General features: G+C 36.4%; 2 protein-coding genes and 10 non-coding genes across 12 annotated transcripts; 11 read left to right on the top strand and 1 right to left on the bottom strand.

Moving 5' to 3' along the window:
- The first annotated feature begins 1248 nt into the window (after positions 1-1248).
- Positions 1249-4325, top strand: LOC111801608 (Major facilitator superfamily protein). Its single transcript, XM_023685649.2, has 2 exons — positions 1249-1789; positions 2874-4325. The coding sequence occupies exons 1-2, from the start codon at positions 1306-1308 to the stop codon at positions 4157-4159; spliced, it is 1770 nt and encodes a 589-aa protein (XP_023541417.2). The 5' UTR covers positions 1249-1305; the 3' UTR covers positions 4160-4325.
- A 1324-nt stretch (positions 4326-5649) lies between these two features.
- TRNAK-UUU (transfer RNA lysine (anticodon UUU)) lies at positions 5650-5722 on the top strand. Its single transcript has one exon. It is a non-coding gene; the product is annotated as a tRNA-Lys (tRNA).
- Positions 5723-6034: 312 nt separating this feature from the next.
- On the top strand, positions 6035-6107 carry TRNAK-UUU (transfer RNA lysine (anticodon UUU)). The gene has a single exon. It is a non-coding gene; the product is annotated as a tRNA-Lys (tRNA).
- A 91-nt stretch (positions 6108-6198) lies between these two features.
- Positions 6199-6271, top strand: TRNAK-UUU (transfer RNA lysine (anticodon UUU)). The gene has a single exon. It is a non-coding gene; the product is annotated as a tRNA-Lys (tRNA).
- Positions 6272-6327: 56 nt separating this feature from the next.
- Positions 6328-6400, top strand: TRNAK-UUU (transfer RNA lysine (anticodon UUU)). Its single transcript has one exon. It is a non-coding gene; the product is annotated as a tRNA-Lys (tRNA).
- Positions 6401-6503: 103 nt separating this feature from the next.
- TRNAK-UUU (transfer RNA lysine (anticodon UUU)) lies at positions 6504-6576 on the top strand. The gene has a single exon. It is a non-coding gene; the product is annotated as a tRNA-Lys (tRNA).
- Positions 6577-6673: 97 nt separating this feature from the next.
- Positions 6674-6746, top strand: TRNAK-UUU (transfer RNA lysine (anticodon UUU)). The gene has a single exon. It is a non-coding gene; the product is annotated as a tRNA-Lys (tRNA).
- A 117-nt stretch (positions 6747-6863) lies between these two features.
- TRNAK-UUU (transfer RNA lysine (anticodon UUU)) lies at positions 6864-6936 on the top strand. The gene has a single exon. It is a non-coding gene; the product is annotated as a tRNA-Lys (tRNA).
- A 97-nt stretch (positions 6937-7033) lies between these two features.
- On the top strand, positions 7034-7106 carry TRNAK-UUU (transfer RNA lysine (anticodon UUU)). Its single transcript has one exon. It is a non-coding gene; the product is annotated as a tRNA-Lys (tRNA).
- Positions 7107-7197: 91 nt separating this feature from the next.
- TRNAK-UUU (transfer RNA lysine (anticodon UUU)) lies at positions 7198-7270 on the top strand. The gene has a single exon. It is a non-coding gene; the product is annotated as a tRNA-Lys (tRNA).
- A 54-nt stretch (positions 7271-7324) lies between these two features.
- TRNAK-UUU (transfer RNA lysine (anticodon UUU)) lies at positions 7325-7398 on the top strand. Its single transcript has one exon. It is a non-coding gene; the product is annotated as a tRNA-Lys (tRNA).
- A 509-nt stretch (positions 7399-7907) lies between these two features.
- On the bottom strand, positions 7908-13096 carry LOC111802758 (putative pectate lyase 18). The gene is made up of 5 exons (XM_023687247.2): positions 12707-13096; positions 11451-11930; positions 10227-10653; positions 9148-9353; positions 7908-8264 (listed from the first exon to the last, which is right to left on the bottom strand). Exons 1-5 carry the CDS (start codon positions 12835-12837, stop codon positions 8000-8002), a joined length of 1509 nt encoding a protein of 502 aa, XP_023543015.1. The 5' UTR covers positions 12838-13096; the 3' UTR covers positions 7908-7999.
- Positions 13097-16862: the final 3766 nt, after the last annotated feature.

Here is a 16862-nt window from a genome sequence, read left to right as displayed (position 1 = left end):
AATCAATAGAAAAAAAAATAAAAATTAAACTAAAATTGTGAAAAATATTAATATTTCTAAAATTTATTAATTATAAAATAATATAAATTTGAATTAATTTTAGGGTTTGGTGGTTTGAAAATATTATTTATTTATGCTTCCATACCAAACTATGACTAAATATTTTCTGAATATATTAAGTTATATTTGAAAATTATTATTATTATTATTATATATATATTAAATATGTTAGAGCCTAAATTAATTTATTTGACAAACTATATAATTATCTTGTCTTTATAAAAAGAAATCTGACACTCGAGTAAAAGAAAAAATATATGGAATTACGGTTAACAGATGTTTAGAACAATTGATAGTTACTATGAATATCCGAACAATTTGAACTGTTTAGTTCAAACTGTCGGGGTTGAGTTGGGTTAGACTTTTTTTTGTCGATTTGGGTTGTGTTGAATTTTTTAAAAAATGAAAATTTTGGCTCGGGTTTGAGTTCTTTTTTTTTTTTTTTTTTTTTTTTTCAAATCGACCTGAAAATAGAGTTCACAATCCAACCCAACCCTAATTTTAAAATTGTTACGAAAATTAAGAATATTTTAAGTTTGTAACAAATGTTAGTAACACGGTGTAATATATGAATGTTTCATATAATTTTAGTTATTAATATGACATGTATTATGAATAATTATGATCTTTTTAAATAATTAAAAAAAAATGTGAATAACTTGACGACCCAACCCAAAAGTAAGAAGTTTGGGTTGGGAACCCTCGTTCGAACCACCAACCCTAATTAAAAAGGTTGGGTTGTGAACCCTATTCGAGTCATTCGAATCACCAACCCAAAATTGTCGACAAGAAAGGCTTTATGTAACAGCTCAAGCTCACCATTAGCAGATATTGTCCTCTTTTGGTTTTTCCTTTCAGACTTCCTTTCAAGATTTTTAAAACGTGTCTACTATGGACTGGTTTCCACTCTTATTCGTTCTCCTTCCCAACCGATGTGGGATCTCATGCTTTATTTCTCGTTTAAACAGAAATTCCTCATTTGGGTTTAGAACAGGTCTTCCCGGGACTAAGATTCCGTGAGTTAAATAAACATCTTTGTATAAGAATTAGGGTAACCCGACTCTAGGGCATAGGATAAAATGACAATTATTAATTAATTTCCATTTGGACTCTTAAAAGTCAACTATAGAGACTCAACAAAAACGTCTATATATTTCCCCCACACACATCTCCTTCAATTAACAGCCACACAAGTACCATACCTCCAAAATAATCTCCACCCTCTTTAATTTTCCACCTCTAAAAATGGTCGCCGCCGGTCAGGGAGGCGACGGAGCAATCTCCGGCGGCTCCAACATCAGAACCCTCGCCGTCCACATCATCACCGGGCGGTGGTTTGTGGTGTTCGCTTCACTTCTAATCATGGCAGCCGCCGGCGCCACCTACATGTTCAGCTTATATTCCAACGACATAAAGTCGGTTCTAGGTTACGACCAAACAACGTTGAATTTGTTGAGCTTTTTCAAGGATCTGGGTGCAAACGTCGGCGTTTTATCTGGCCTTATCAATGAAGTTACACCGCCGTGGGTGGTTCTATCTATCGGCGCCGTCTTGAACTTCTTTGGTTACTTCATGATTTGGCTCGCCGTTACTAAGCGGATCTCGACGCCAAAAGTTTGGCAAATGTGTCTCTACATTTGTATTGGAGCTAATTCTCAATCTTTTGCTAATACCGGTTCGCTCGTTACTTGTGTCAAGAACTTTCCAGAAAGTCGAGGCGTCGTTCTCGGTAAGTGATTATCAATATTACGAAAAAAAAAAAATCACATTTTTATTATTTATTATTTTTACGTCGGAATGACAAAATCGAGGATAAACCCGACCCTCGAAATTAGATGTTTTGCAAAATCACAACTTTTAGCTTCTTCCTCCGACGTTCCTCTGACGTTCAATCGTGTAACATTGTCAGTTACAACGTGCGAGATTCTCGAGTAATTTCACAACAAAAACCGAGCAGTGTATTATGTTTTTTCAAAACATTCACACGAAACTTGTGTGTTGTGTTTTAAGTTGAGTGTTCGAGTAAATTTAACCTAATTAATTAAACTCATATTTAATGTGTTTTCCCAAATTCTAGGGTTCACCAAATTTTGATTTTGAAGCTTCCCATTTAAAGTATAAACGTAATTTCCACTCGATTTTTAATTAATTTAAATTAACATACTTTTTCTTTTCTTTTTTTTTTTATTTTTAATTTTCGAATTTATTTTATTTTCTATTATTTATTATTACTTTTTATTTCATTTTCATCCCATGATGCCAATTTGAAATATTTGTATTATTTTAAATAAATATTATTTTTAAATATTTATTTAGTTAAACTTTATATTTTATCTAAAAAAAATATCTCTAAATTTTTAAAAATTCTAATAATACCCTTACACTTCAAAAAAAAAAAAAAAAAACAAAACTTTTACGGTAATATTTTGTTTCAAAATTAACCCTGAACTTTTAAAAGATTTTCAAAAATACCCTTTAACTCTCGAGAAGTATTCTCGTGTTCAAATTTTTCATTAATACTACTAATTAAAAAAAAATCTAAAAATACTCGCGAATTTTCAAAAATAATATTAAAAAATTTAAAAATAATTTATGAAGAGTAGATAGACGGTATTCGTCCATATATTGACGGTAATATATATTTTTTTTTTTGAATTTTTTTTTTTAATTTCATGGGTTTCTTTTTAAATATCGTCTTAACCATAAAAGGTATTTTTCAATTTTTTTTAAAGTTAAAAAAAAAATTAAAATTAATATTAAGAGTTTTATTTTTTATTTTTTTTAATTTAATTATTTATTTGAATTGTGAACAGGTATCTTAAAGGGGTATGTCGGGCTAAGCGGCGCCATAATTACGCAGCTCTTCCACGCATTCTACGGCTCCGACACCAAATCCTTAATACTCCTAATCGGATGGCTTCCGGCGGCCATATCCTTCGCATTTTTACGAACAATTCGGATCATGAAAGTAATCCGACAGCCAAACGAGCTCAAAGTCTTCTACAATTTCCTCTACATTTCCCTCGCCCTCGCCGGATTCCTAATGCTAATGATCATCATAGAAAGCAAATTAATATTCACCCAAGCCGAATTCGGTGGCAGCGCCGCCGTCGTCCTCCTCCTCCTCTTCCTCCCTCTCGCCGTCGTCATCGTCGAAGAATACAACCTCTCAAAACTCAAATCCGCCGCCATTAATCTCCCAAACCCACTTCAAATCCTTACAGAGAAACCCAATACCCCAAAAACAGAGCCCCAAAAACAAACCCGACAACAAAAACAACCATCTTGCTGGACAACAATCTTCAACCCGCCGGAGCGCGGCGAGGATTTCACAATTCTACAAGCTCTGTTCAGCATGGACATGGCAATTCTGTTCTTCTCTGCAATTTGCGGCGTCGGCGGAACTTTGACGGCGATTGACAATCTGGGTCAGATTGGAATGTCCTTAGGATACCCAAAAAGAAGCATTAGCACATTCGTGACACTCGTTAGTATATGGAATTACCTCGGACGTGTCGCCTCTGGTTTTGTCTCTGAAATTGTTCTAACAAAATACAAATTCCCACGTCCTTTAATGCTTTCTTTAACACTTCTTTTGTCATGTATCGGTCATTTGATCATCGCCTTCGCCGTTCCAAATGGGCTTTATGTAGCTTCAATCGTGATCGGATTCTGTTTCGGAGCTCAGTGGCCGTTGCTTTTCGCCATAATTTCCGAGCTATTTGGGTTGAAATATTACTCTACGCTTTACAATTTCGGGTCGGTGGCTAGTCCGATTGGATTATACGTTTTGAATGTGAAAGTGGCCGGGAATTTGTACGACAAAGAGGCGGCGAAGCAGCTGGCGGCGAAAGGGCTTGTAAGAAAAACAGGGGAGGAGCTGAAATGCTACGGCGGAGAGTGTTTTAAGCGGTCGTTTCTTGTAATCACCGGAGTTACTTTGTTGGGTATGTTTGTTTCGTTGATTTTAGTGATTAGGACGAGGGGTTTTTACAAGAGTGATATTTATAAGAAGTTTCGAGATGAAGCTGAAGCAGAGGTGGTCGGAAATGGCGCTGTGGCGGCCGCCGGAGCACCGGAGGAGACGAGAAGCCGATAGGGGTGTGTTTGGCGGGAAAGAAAATGAGGTGAAATCCGCCGGAGCGGCGGCGGAGACGAGGAACCGACAGGGATGGGTTTGATTTGAGAGTGAAGATTTTTGTTGTCCTTTGTCGAAACATTAAAATTTCCGAACTTTGTGAGAAAATAATTTACATGTTTCATCACTAAGTTTCTAATAGATATTTATTGTAATTTTCATACTTATTTTAAGTACTAGAACCCATTATCTATAAAAAAAAATAAAAAATAAAAATAAAAAATAAAAATAAAAAACCAATTCGAGCATAGTTTAAAGGGTAAAACTGTCATTTACTTATTACAATCGATAAAATTTCAGCAATCGTTTATGCCAACTTATTGAGAAAAATGTTTGCTAACTAGACGTTCATGCAATAACTTCTTTTTACGTGTTGTAAAACAGTAAAATAGACTTAGATTTAAACCGATAAAAATTATATATTACGAGTATAATTAAATGTCATTTTATATTTAAAAAAATTAAGAATAGTCGTATTAAATCGATATTTCTTACCATAAGCGGAATTATTATTCTAATTCGGAAACTTAAACGAATAGATAATAATAAATTTAATTATATCAATACAAATTAGAAATATTGGATCGTGGTGAATTTACTCCTTAATTATCATTCTTATTTTTATTTTTAATGAAGAAAAAAAAACTTTGAATAAAAAAAATGAATCTTTGGAAAAGGTCCACAAAACAAAAGCCCACGAAGGCCCAATATTTATTTTTGAATTATAAATATATATAAATTTATATAATTAATTTCAAGTAGCTGTGTACGATGATCCTCGGCTAAGTGTTATATTGCTTCAATAAGCTATGATTTGATAGTATTTTAATCACTAGTAAGCTTCGATTGAGAACCTTGTAAGAAGTCGTCTTAGCTCAGTTGGTAGAGAGCATGGCTTTTAACCAAGTGATTGTGGTTTGATTATCATAGACGGCGACCTCTGTTGCGTGAGCGTGTTTCTATTTCCATTTTCTCATTTTCTTTGGCATAGGCTAAAAGTGAGTGGTGAAGACGATGACATCCCCAACAAGTGTTATATTGTCTCAATAAGCTATGATTTAGAACCTTTTAATAAGTTGGTAGAGCGTATGGCTTTTAACCATGTGGCCGTGGGTTCAATTCCCACAGACGGCAACGGCGACCTCTGTTGTGTGAGCGTGTGTCTATTTTCCTTTTCGGCATAGGCAAAAAGTGAGCAGTGAAGACCATGACATCCCTGACCAGTGTTATATTGTCTCAATAATAAGCTATGATTTAGAACTTTTTAAGAAGCCGTCTTAGCTCAGCTGGTAGAGTGCATGGTTTTTAACCATGTGGTCGTGGGTTTGACAGCGTCCTCTGTTTGTGAGCGTGTGTCTATTTTCCTTTTCGGCATAGGCTAAAAGTGAGCAATGAAGACCCAGCCAGTGTTATATTGTCGCAATAAGCTATGATTTAAAACATTTTAAGAAGCCGTCTTAGCTCAGTTGGTAGAGCGCATGGCTTTTAACCATGTGGTCGTGGGTTCGATTCCCACAGACGGCGACCTCTGTTGCGCGAGCGTGTTTCTATTTTCCTATTTGGCATAGGCTAAAAGTGAGCAGTTAAGACCATGACATCCCGGCCAGTGTTATATTGTCTCACTAAGCTATGATTTAGAACCTTTTACGAAGCCGTCTTAGCTTAGCTGGTAGAGCGCATGGCTTTTAACCATGTGGTCGTGGGTTCGATTCCCGGCGACCTTGGTTGCGCAGCGTGTTTCTATTTCCCTATTCGGCATAGGCTAAAAGTGAGCAGTTAAGACCATGGCCAGTGTTATATTGTCTCACTAAGCTATGATTTAGAACCTTTTATGAAGCCGTCTTAGCTCAGCTGGTAGAGTGCATGGCTTTTAACCATGTGGTCGTGGGTTCGATTCCCACAGACGGCGACCTCTGTTGCGCGAGCGTGTTTCTATTTCCCTATTAGGCTAAAAGTGGTTATATTGTCTCACTAAGCTATGATTTAGAACCTTTTACGAAGCCGTCTTAGCTCAGTTGGTAGAGCGCATGGCTTTTAACCATGTGGTCGTGGGTTCGATTCCCACAGATGGCGACCTCTGTTGCGCAGCGTGTTTCTATTTCCCTATTCGATTTAGAACCTTTTACAAAGCCGTCTTAGCTCAGTTGGTAGAGCGCATGGCTTTTAACCATGTGGTCGTGGGTTCGATTCCCACAGACGGCGACGTGTTTCTATTTCCCTATTCGGCATAGCCTAAAAGTGAGCAGTTAAGACCCGCCCAGTGTTATATTGTCTCACTAAGCTATGATTTAGAACCTTTTATGAAGCCGTCTTAGCTCAGCTGGTAGAGTGCATGGCTTTTAACCATGTGGTCGTGGGTTCAATTCCCACAGATGGCGACCTCTGTTGCGAGAGCGTGTTTCTATTATCCTATTCGGTATAGGCTAAAAGTGGTTATATTGTCTCACTAAGCTATGATTTAGAACCTTTTACGAAGCCGTCTTAGCTCAGTTGGTAGAGCGCATGGCTTTTAACCATGTGGTCGTGGGTTCGATTCCCACAGACGGCGACCTCTGTTGCGCAGCGTGTTTCTATTTCCCTATTCGGCATAGCCTAAGTGTGAGCAGTTAAGACCCGCCCAGTGTTATATTGTCTCACTAAGCTATGATTTAAAACCTTTTATGAAGCCGTCTTAGCTCAGCTGGTAGAGCGCATGGCTTTTAACCATGTGGTCGTGGGTTCAATTCCCACAGATGGCGACCTCTGTTGCGCGAGCGTGTTTCTATTATCCTATTCGGTATAGGCTAAAAGTGGTTATATTGTCTCACTAAGCTATGATTTAGAACCTTTTACGAAGCTATCTTAGCTCAGTTGGTAGAGCGCATGGCTTTTAACCATGTGGTTGTGGGTTCGATTCCCACAGACGGCGACCTCTGTTGCGCGAGCGTGTTTCTATTTCCCTATTAGGCTAAAAGTGGTTATATTGTCTCACTAAGCTATGATTTAGAACCTTTTACGAAGCCGTCTTAGCTCAGCTGGTAGAGCGCATAGCTTTTAACCATGTGGTCGTGGGTTCGATTCCCACAGATGGCATCCCGGCCAGTGGTTATATTGTCTCACTAAGCTATGATTTAGAACCTTTTTTGAAGCTGTCTTAGCTCAGCTGGTAGAGCGCATGGCTTTTAACTATGAGGTCGTGGGTTTGATTCTCACAGACGCGGTCTTTGTTGCAAACGAAGACCATGACATCTCAGGGTGTTACTTCGATTGAGAACCTTTTATTTAATCACCGGTAAGCTTTGATTGCGAACTTTTGAAGAAGCTGTCTTAGCTCAACTGGTAAAGCGCATGGCTTTTAACCATGTTGTTGTGGATCGATTCCCATAGACGGCGACCTTTGTTGCAAGCTTGTTTTTATTTTCTTTTTCGGCATAGGCTCTATGTTTGCAACGAAGACCATGACATCAGTAGAGGGCATGACTTTTAACCAAGTGGTCATGGGTTTGATTCCCCTAAATGGCGACCTCGACCTCCATTGCAAGCATGCCTTTTTTCCTTCTCGACATAGGCTCAAAATGAGCAGCGAAGCCTATGACATCCCGAGTAACTATTATAATACCTCAATAAGCTCCTATTTGATAGTATTGAGTCACCTAATATGCTTCGATCGAGCATCTTATGGCTCAACGGGTAGAGATCTCGAGTCAAAGAAGAAAAAAGAATACTAAAATTTTGAAATAATCTCAAATTCCCTTTTAACTTTGAAATATATAATCCAACTTAATTTAACTATATAAGCTTCATAAAACTCTTTTCCCTTTTCTATAACGTCAATAAACCACTATTATTTGTTACTATATACAAAACTACTAAAATTTGAACACATAAGATCATCGGCGGCGACCACGGCGGCGATACTCTGTTACCGCCGCCTTTAAATATCATTCCGTAAAAGTCATCCTCACCACCACCGCTATTTCCATACATCGGGCTATTATTAATGACAGTGCCGCCGCCATATCCGCCATTACCGCCGCCAGTGCTGCCGCTAAATCCTGGATATACAATCCCTTCACCATTACTATACCTGCACATTAACGAACAAATTAAAAAAAAAAAATAATAATAATAATCAAAATTAAGTTTAATCAAATTAAATAAAAGAAGCATTTTCCACGTGGAAATGGAAAAGCCCGACAAAACCTTAACCCTTCAAGGAAAAAGGGTAACACTTTCATGCTTTGATGACGTGTTAAAAGCTTATGAAATTGGTGTTATTATGTGTCCCACTTGGTGGGGTTGAGTAATTTTTAAAATTCTTTAAAAAAAATTATATTTTTTTTATTCGTTGGACTCGTTTGATAACCATAGTTAGGTCGTGATAGATACCCGACATTTAATTTTATGTTAAATAAATTTAATATTTTAAATATTTTAAAAAGGTCTACCTAAAGTCTCCCGATATATTTGTAATTTTTTAAAATTAATAAATCTAGACATAAAACTAGATTAAAAATAAATTTAGAATAAAACAAAATTATTAAAAGTACAAAAAAATATAAAAGGATTTATTAAATATTTTTAAAAATTATATATATATTATTGTTGATTTGTTTTTTATTATATGAAATAATCATTAAAAAAAATGCTTGATATTTATTTTTTTTAAATTTGTATACAATAAAATTATAAATTTTAAGATTATGTTAGATAATAAAAAAAAATTAGTTTTTTTTTATAAAATTCAATAAAATGTTTTTAAAAGATTTTAAAAGTATTTTTTGAAATTAAAAAAGAAAAGGGTATTAATAAATTTTTTGAAAATTTAAGAGTATTTTTTAACCTCTTTAAAAATTAAAATTAAAAATATTAACTATTTTTATTAAAAAATGTAATAATATTTTTTAAAATTTATTTAAAAATTTAAGGGTTTTTTTTTTTATAAATAAAATGAAAAATATTTAATTTACCTTGGGGCACCCAAAACGCCGGCGTTCATAGTGAGCTGATTGATAAGAGCCACCGACTTAGGCTCAGTACTGGAGGCTTTACCGTACTGGGTGCTAAGTCCGGCACCGGACGGCACAAAAAACGCGCCGTTCACCAAAATATCACCGTCCGTCCGCCAATTCCACGCCGTCCATTCCGTCTCCGCCGCATCTAAACGTCTCGTCACCTGTGATTATCAAAATTTTAAAACCCAGCCGTCACCGTCAAAATTCCAACGGTAGTCCCTTTAGATTCCGGCCCCTCCCTCCAAGTCCGGCCAAAAACACGAAAAGAAAGAACGGAAAGGGATGGCCCATTAAGAAATGGTGATTTGTTGGCAGCGCGTCAACGTCATGCGCCGCCCCAAGCATGTGGGATAAGGAATCTAATCCTTTCTTTCCCATGCCTTCCTCCGCTTCACACATTCCTCAACTCAAAAGCTCGGCCCATGAGCGGCGCCGCCGCCCCTTTCCAATTCTTAAGAATCTTTATTTTATTCCATTTTAGTACTCAACTTGCATTTTTTTTTAATTTCTTTTAAAAAATTTGTGCTATAATATAATATATAAAAATTTAGAAATAAATTTTTTATAAATTGAATTAATTTATTGGTTCAATTAAAATTAAATTAAGATGAATCGAGTAATTTTTAATTAAATATTTAAAAAATAAGTTATTAAATATTTAATTTAGCAAATTGAGCAAATATTTCATAGAAAATAATTATTCTCCGTTTATAATTTTTTTTATGTATATAAATTGATATTTAATTTTGTTAATTCTTAACCAACAAAATCCTAATTAAAGCTTTTTTTTTTAAAAAAAAAACAAAATAATATTTCCCAAAAACTTAAATTTAAAGTTTTTTTTTTAATTATTATTATTATACGAAAGAAATTAGATTAAATAGAAAAAATACTTTTCATATTCCTTCCCCATTATATTTAAATTAAATAGAAAAAATATATATTTAAATATAAAAAAATTTCAAAAAGCTTTAAAAAAAATTAAAAAAAAAATTAAAAAAAAGTGAAAAAGAAAAGGAAAAAGAGATAATTACCTCTTTAGCATTGGGGTTGACAGGAGCCACGTAACGGTTACCCTGGCTGTTAATAGTGGGGCGAGCACTGCCGCCAATGGCGTACATTTCCCAAGCCGTGAAGTCATTGTTGACCACATGAATGTAGCCATGTCTGCACCTGGGCATGCGCTGCACCAGAGCCTCACCGAAGTGGTTGAACGCTATGGTCACTTGCATACCCGAGTCCTGCACATACCGGTCGTCGTGTCCCAGCAGCATCACCTCGTCGTGGTGCGAAAAATAGCTGTTCGATATTGTTATACCTGTCGATCCCATTATTGCGTCTATTAGCCCGTCGGTGCAGTATGAAAGCGAGCAATGGTCTATCCAAATTTTTCTTGAGCTGAATATTGAGATCCCGTCCCCGTCCGATAGCCCTCGGTGCCCAACATGGGTCGGGGTTGACCTTTCGATCATCATAGTAGCTTATTAGAATAAAATATTATGAAATTTGATTTAAGATATAAATTAATTATGAAATATATTTTATATAGCTGTGGTAGTAAAATCTCATGTTAGTTAGAGAGAATAACAAAGCACCTTTACAAGGGTGTGGAAACTTCTCCCCGATAGTTTTAAAAATCTTGGACAGTTACAAATGGTATTAGAAGCAGAGATACTAGGTAATGTGCCAACGAGGAGGTTGTGCCTCGAAGGGGTGTGGACACGAGGTGGTGTGCTCGCAAGGAGGTTGAGCTCCCAACGAGGAGGCTGTGCCTTGAAGCGGTGTGGACACGAGGTGGTGTGCTGGCAAGGAGGTTGAGCTCCAAAGGGGGTGGACACAAGGTGGTGTGCTAGCAAGGAGGCTGAGCCCCGAAGGAAGGTGGACACGAAGCAGTGGGCTAGCAAGGAGGCTAAGCACTGAAAGGGTGGACACGAAGCGGTGTGCCAGCAAAAAGGCTAAGCTACGAAGGGGGTGGACACGAGGCGGGGTGTCAATAAAACTTTGGGCCCCGAAGGAGAGTGGATTGCAAGGTCCCACATCGTTTGGAGAATGGAACAAGTGCGAAAAAAGACGTTGGGCCCCAAACGGGGTGTATTGTAAGATCCCACCTTAGTTTGAAAGGAGAACAAAACGCCATTTATAAGAGTGTAGAAACCGCTCGAGAAAGCTCAAGATCCAACTTTTAAACAATATCAAGATCCAACTTTTAATTACTTTTGTTTATTATTTTTAAGGAAAAAAAGTAAAGATTTACGGACCTTATGTTGGCATTGCCAGAGGGTACACAGTGATGCACGTGGATGTTGTGGATGATGATGTTGGACACGTATTGGATAGTGATACAACCACCGCCGGTGATGTGGACGTTGGCGCCACGGCCGTCGATCGTTTTGAAGCTGTTGATGATAAGTTCATATTTGAGTTTGATTGTCATGTCGGCGGAGAAGATGATCCAGAGTGGTTCGAATTGGATCACGGCGTGGCGGAGGGTTCCCGGAGTTGGGTTTTCCGGGTTGGAATCTGAGGAGTCGGTGACGATGTAGATCTTGCCGCCTTTGCCACCCATGGCGTCGCGGCCGAACCCGATGCCGCAGTCGGCAAGTCTCTGCCGGTTCGCCGCCCAATTTGGGTCGCAACGCCAGCAATCGTCGATGGGGTTTCCGGTGAGGCAAGAGAAGGCTTGATCCTTTGATTCGATGGATAGCGCTTTTCTTCTCGATATCGATGCATTGACTGTCCTGTGAGGGAAACAGAGGCGTGAGTTGCAGAGAAACAGAGGAATGCTCTGTTTTTGTTTGGACGGCGAGAAAATGCAAGAAAATGCAGGAAAATGCAAGAAAATACATGAAAATTTCAAATGGGTTTTTGAAAACAGAGAGTTTTAGAGAAACCCAAATGGAAAAACAAAGAATCGAGACACGTGAACTCTCCAGCAAGAAAAGGATAAGAAAACAGAGGGTTGCTCTGTTTCTGTTTGGTTGGCGAGAAAATGCAGGAAAATGCAAGAAAATACACGAAAATTTGAAATGGGTTTTTGAAAACAGAGATTTTTAGAGAAACCCAGATGTAAAAACAATCAATCGACACACGTGAACTCTCCAGCAAGAAAAGGATAAGAAAACAGAGGGTTGCTCTGTTTCTGTTTGGTTGGCGAGAAAATGCAGGAAAATGCAAGAAAATACACGAAAATTTGAAATGGGTTTTTGAAAACAGAGATTTTTAGAGAAACCCAGATGTAAAAACAATCAATCGACACACGTTAACTCTCCAGCAAGAAAAGGATAAGAAAACAGAGCAATGCTCTGTTTCTGTTTGGATGGCGAGAAAATGCAGGAAAACGCAAGAAACTGCAAGAAAATTTCAGATGGGTTCATCCAAACCCAAGTGAAAAACAACACAAGAACAAAAAAAACACATTCCTCCCCTCGATCGAACGCTAGTTCATCAACAAAAACAGATTAAAAAAGAAATCTAAAAGAAACCCAATAAAAGAAGCTGAAAATTTTCAGTTTACCTTTGAAGTTCATCAGCAACAGAATCAGGGTCAGGATGCTGGTGGGGCAATGTCAGATTGAAAGAAGCCGAGGCGACAAGAAAGAACAAACCAGACATCCATATCAAGAGAATGCTAAGAACAGGAAACATTCTCGAACGAACAACAAAAATGGAAGCTGGTCGGACGAGGAATTTGAGGATGTTTCTGGGCGTTGTTCTGTGGTATTAATCGAAGAAAAAGAGACTGTTTTGAAACAAGTTTAGTATCTGAAACATCAACAAAAACATGGCTGCTAAGAGAGCCTAAATCCAGAGAGATTGTGAGAATGGTGGGTGACTTTAAATAATTATATTAAAAAAAGGCTTAAAAAAGGTTACTTTCTTGGTGTGGTTTTAGGGTTTATAGTTCATGAAGAAATTTTAATTACTTCCCTTTTCCATTCTTAACTTGTTAGTAAATTATTCTTAGTATCGAGAAAAAGGCAGCTTAAAATAATGCAAATGGTTTAAAACGAAAGTCAAATATGATTAAAACATATGTTCTCGATGAAAGGTAAGGAATTTCTCGAGAGATCCCGAAATTTAAAATAATGCATATGGTTTAAAACGAGAGTCAACCCTGATTAAAACATATATTCTCGATGAAAGGTAAGAATTTCTCGAGAGATTCCTAGCTCTCGAGAAGAAATGCAGCTTAAAATAATGCAAATGGTTTAAAACGAAAGTCAAACGTGATTAAAACATATATTCTCGATGAAAGGTATGGAATTTCCCGAGAGATTTTATCCAAAAAGTCGTGGAACCTCGAGATATCTTTTCCCGAAACCCTAACAACGACGAAGAAAAGTGAATGGATTTAGATTCTTTGGAGGGTGGCTGAAAAAATGCATATTCTTGTTCTAGAAATGACAAGCCTTCCCTTCTTTATTTTCATACTTTCTCTTAAAAAGATTCCTCACATTGCCATCTTCTTTTCTTCTTATCAACAAAAGGGTTCGTGTTGATCTAACTTTATGTTCGGATTATATTTGATAAATGAAAATGTGTTTTTCATTTTTCGAAAGTAAATCGTGTCATAAAGTGGTAGGAATTATTCATCGTTCTTTATACAGGGGTAGTTTCGTAAAATTAGCATCTTATTTCGTTCGTGCTTCAAATTAGGGTTAGGAGCAACGATTCAATTTCGAATCAAAATTTGTTTTTCATTTATCAAAATTAAATCGTGTAATAAAGTGGTAGGAACTATTCATCGTTCTTTATACAGGGGTAGATTCGTAAAAATAGCATCTTATTTTTCGTTCGTGGTTCAAATTAGGGTTAGGAGCAACGATTTAAATTTTGGGTCAAAATTTTTTTTTTCCAGTTATCGAAAGTAAATCGTGTAATAAAGTGGTAGGAATTAGTCATCGTTCTTTATACAAGGGTAGATTCGTAAAAATAACATCTTTTTTTCATTCGTGGTTCAAATTAGGGTTATGAGCAACGATTTAAATTTCGGGTCTTTTTTTTTTTTTTTCATTTATGAAAAGTAAATCGTGTAATAAAGTAGTACGAATTATTCATCGTTCTTTATATGGGGGTAGATTCGTAAAAATAGCATCTTATTTTCGTTCGTAGTTCAAATTAGGGTTAGAAGCAACGATTCCAATTTCAGATCAAAATTTATTTTTCACTTGTCAAAAGTAAATCGTGAAACAAAGTAATAGGAATTATTCCTTATTCGGGTAAGAGGGTAGTTTAGTAAAAATACTATCTCAATTTCTTTTGCTGAAAAATTCGAATTTCATATCGAAATTTGTTTTTCATTTATCAAAAGTAAATCATCCTCGTTCTTGATATGGGGGCAGTTTCGTAAAAATAGCATATTAGAGTCACGGGGCGAATCTCACAATAAATGGTATTAGAGCCAGACATTGGTCGGTGTGCCAACAGACACATTAGGTCCCCAAGAAGAGTGAATTGTGAGATCCCACATCGATTGAAAAGGAAAACGAAGCATTCCTTAAAAGGGTGTGGAAACCTCTCCCTAGTAGACGCATTTTAAAACCGTGAGGCTCACAACGATACATAACAGACCAAAGCGGATCTGCTAACGATGTAACGATGACCTTAGACTGTCACAATCTCAACCCTCTATTACAATCTCATAAATATCAAATATCAAACATTAACAAGTCACAACACATCACTAACATCGATTACAAACATAAAATATTCTTAATTTTCGTAATAATCTTAACAGTAGGATAAGGTAGAATTGAGTCGTAACTCTATTTTTCAGCCCGATAAAAAAAAACGTCAATCCATGAAACGAGCCGAATTTCAATTTTTCAAAAATTCAACTCAACCAAAATCGAAAAAAGAAAAATCTAACTCAACCTAGATTGGTCGAATTCTCGAGTCATATGAATACCCCTCATCACATCAAAATGTTCGATATATATTTAATTATAAACTATATATTATATCCATGCATTTTAATATCAATTTGTCACACTACCCACCTTATTGATTGTTGATTGTTATATATATATAAATTAATTATCATAATTAATGGTGGGGTTTCAACTATATATATGATCATATGAGAGAATGATTGGTTCAAAAAATTATAACAAACACCATAAACAATACACCTAATTAAAATCATATATCCCATTAACAAATTAATTATTGTTTATTTGCATTAATCACCAACCTATATAACTTAGAGTCTCATTAAACAATAATGATTTGTAACATTAACGTCTAATTACACGAGACAAAAAACTGACCTAAATTTGTCGGTAGTAATTAGCACGTACGCATGTCCTTGAGATCGAAGGTTCAAATTCATGTACTCGATTAATATTTTATTGTATTAAAAAACTGACATCAAACTATTGACAATTTGTCGGTGACAGACTCGTTGAGTTATATACTGAAACTTTCGATTTTGCCAAATTAGAGCTTATATTACTTAGATAAATTGTAATAGTTTAAGTACACTGCTAGTAGATATTATCCGCTTTGACCCGTTACGTATTGCCGTCAACCTCATGGTTTTAAAATGCGTCTTTTAGGGAGAGGTTTACACACCCTTATAAGGAATGTTTTGTTTCCGTCTCTAGTCGATGTGAGATCTCACAATCTACCCTTTTTGGGGCCCAGTGTCCTCGCTGGCACATTGCCTAATGTCGGGCTCTAATAACATTTGTAACAACTCAAACCTACTGCTAGTCTGTTTTGGTCCGTTATGTATTGTCGTCAGTCTTATGGTTTTAAAACGCGTCTTTTAGGGAGAGGTTTACACACCCTTATAAGGAATGTTTTGTTTCCCTCTCTAGTCGATGTGGAATCTCACAATCTACCCTTCTTGGGGCCCAATGTCTTTACTGACACATCGCCCAATGTCAAGTTCTAATACCATTTGTAATAACTCAAACCCACTGCTAGTCTGTTTTGGTCCGTTATGTATTGTCGTCAGTCTTATGGTTTTAAAACGCGTCTTCTAGGGAGAGACTTCCACACCCTTATAATAAATGTTTCGTTCCCCTCTCCAATTGATGTGAGATCTCACAATCCACCCTCTTTGGTGGCCCAACGTCCTTGTTGGCACACACTTGATGTCGGGCTCTAATATCATTTGTAACAGCTCAAACTTATTGCTAGTCCGTTTTAATCCGTTACGTATCGCTGTCAGTCTCACAATTTTAAAACACACTTTCTAGAAAGAGGTTTCCACACTGCTTCGTTTCCCTCCCTAACCGACGTGACATCTCATGTAAATGTTTATATATATATATATATATATATATATATATATATATTACAACATTTTTAAAATTTTAAAATTAAAATTAAATGTTGGTTTACTTTTCAAATGTTTATACTGGTGGGTGGTGGAGGCGGGAACCCGCCGGCGGAATAGGAGAGGGCGGCGCAGCCGCAGTCCACGTCGGGGCACGTCAAATATTTGTCAAAATACGCACAAAGCAAAGTAAAAGAAGAGTTAAATGGAAATTTGACGTCGGCTAAGAGAATCTTTTTGACTAATAAAAAAAAAAAAAAAAGCATATAATATTTTATTAAATACATTATTTCTTTGAAAAAAAGAATTAAATAATTTGTTTTTTTAGTATACAGAAAAAAAAAAATCAAGTTTGGTTGTCAAAGTATTTGTACTTTTCGTATGG

The sequence above is a fragment of the Cucurbita pepo genome, chromosome 9, assembly GCF_057944985.1.
Source record: "Cucurbita pepo subsp. pepo isolate OVF chromosome 9, ASM5794498v1, whole genome shotgun sequence".
Classification (NCBI taxonomy): domain Eukaryota; kingdom Viridiplantae; phylum Streptophyta; class Magnoliopsida; order Cucurbitales; family Cucurbitaceae; genus Cucurbita; species Cucurbita pepo.
The sequence above is the reverse complement of the archived record's forward strand: the minus strand, read 5'-3'. Positions and strand labels throughout refer to the sequence as shown.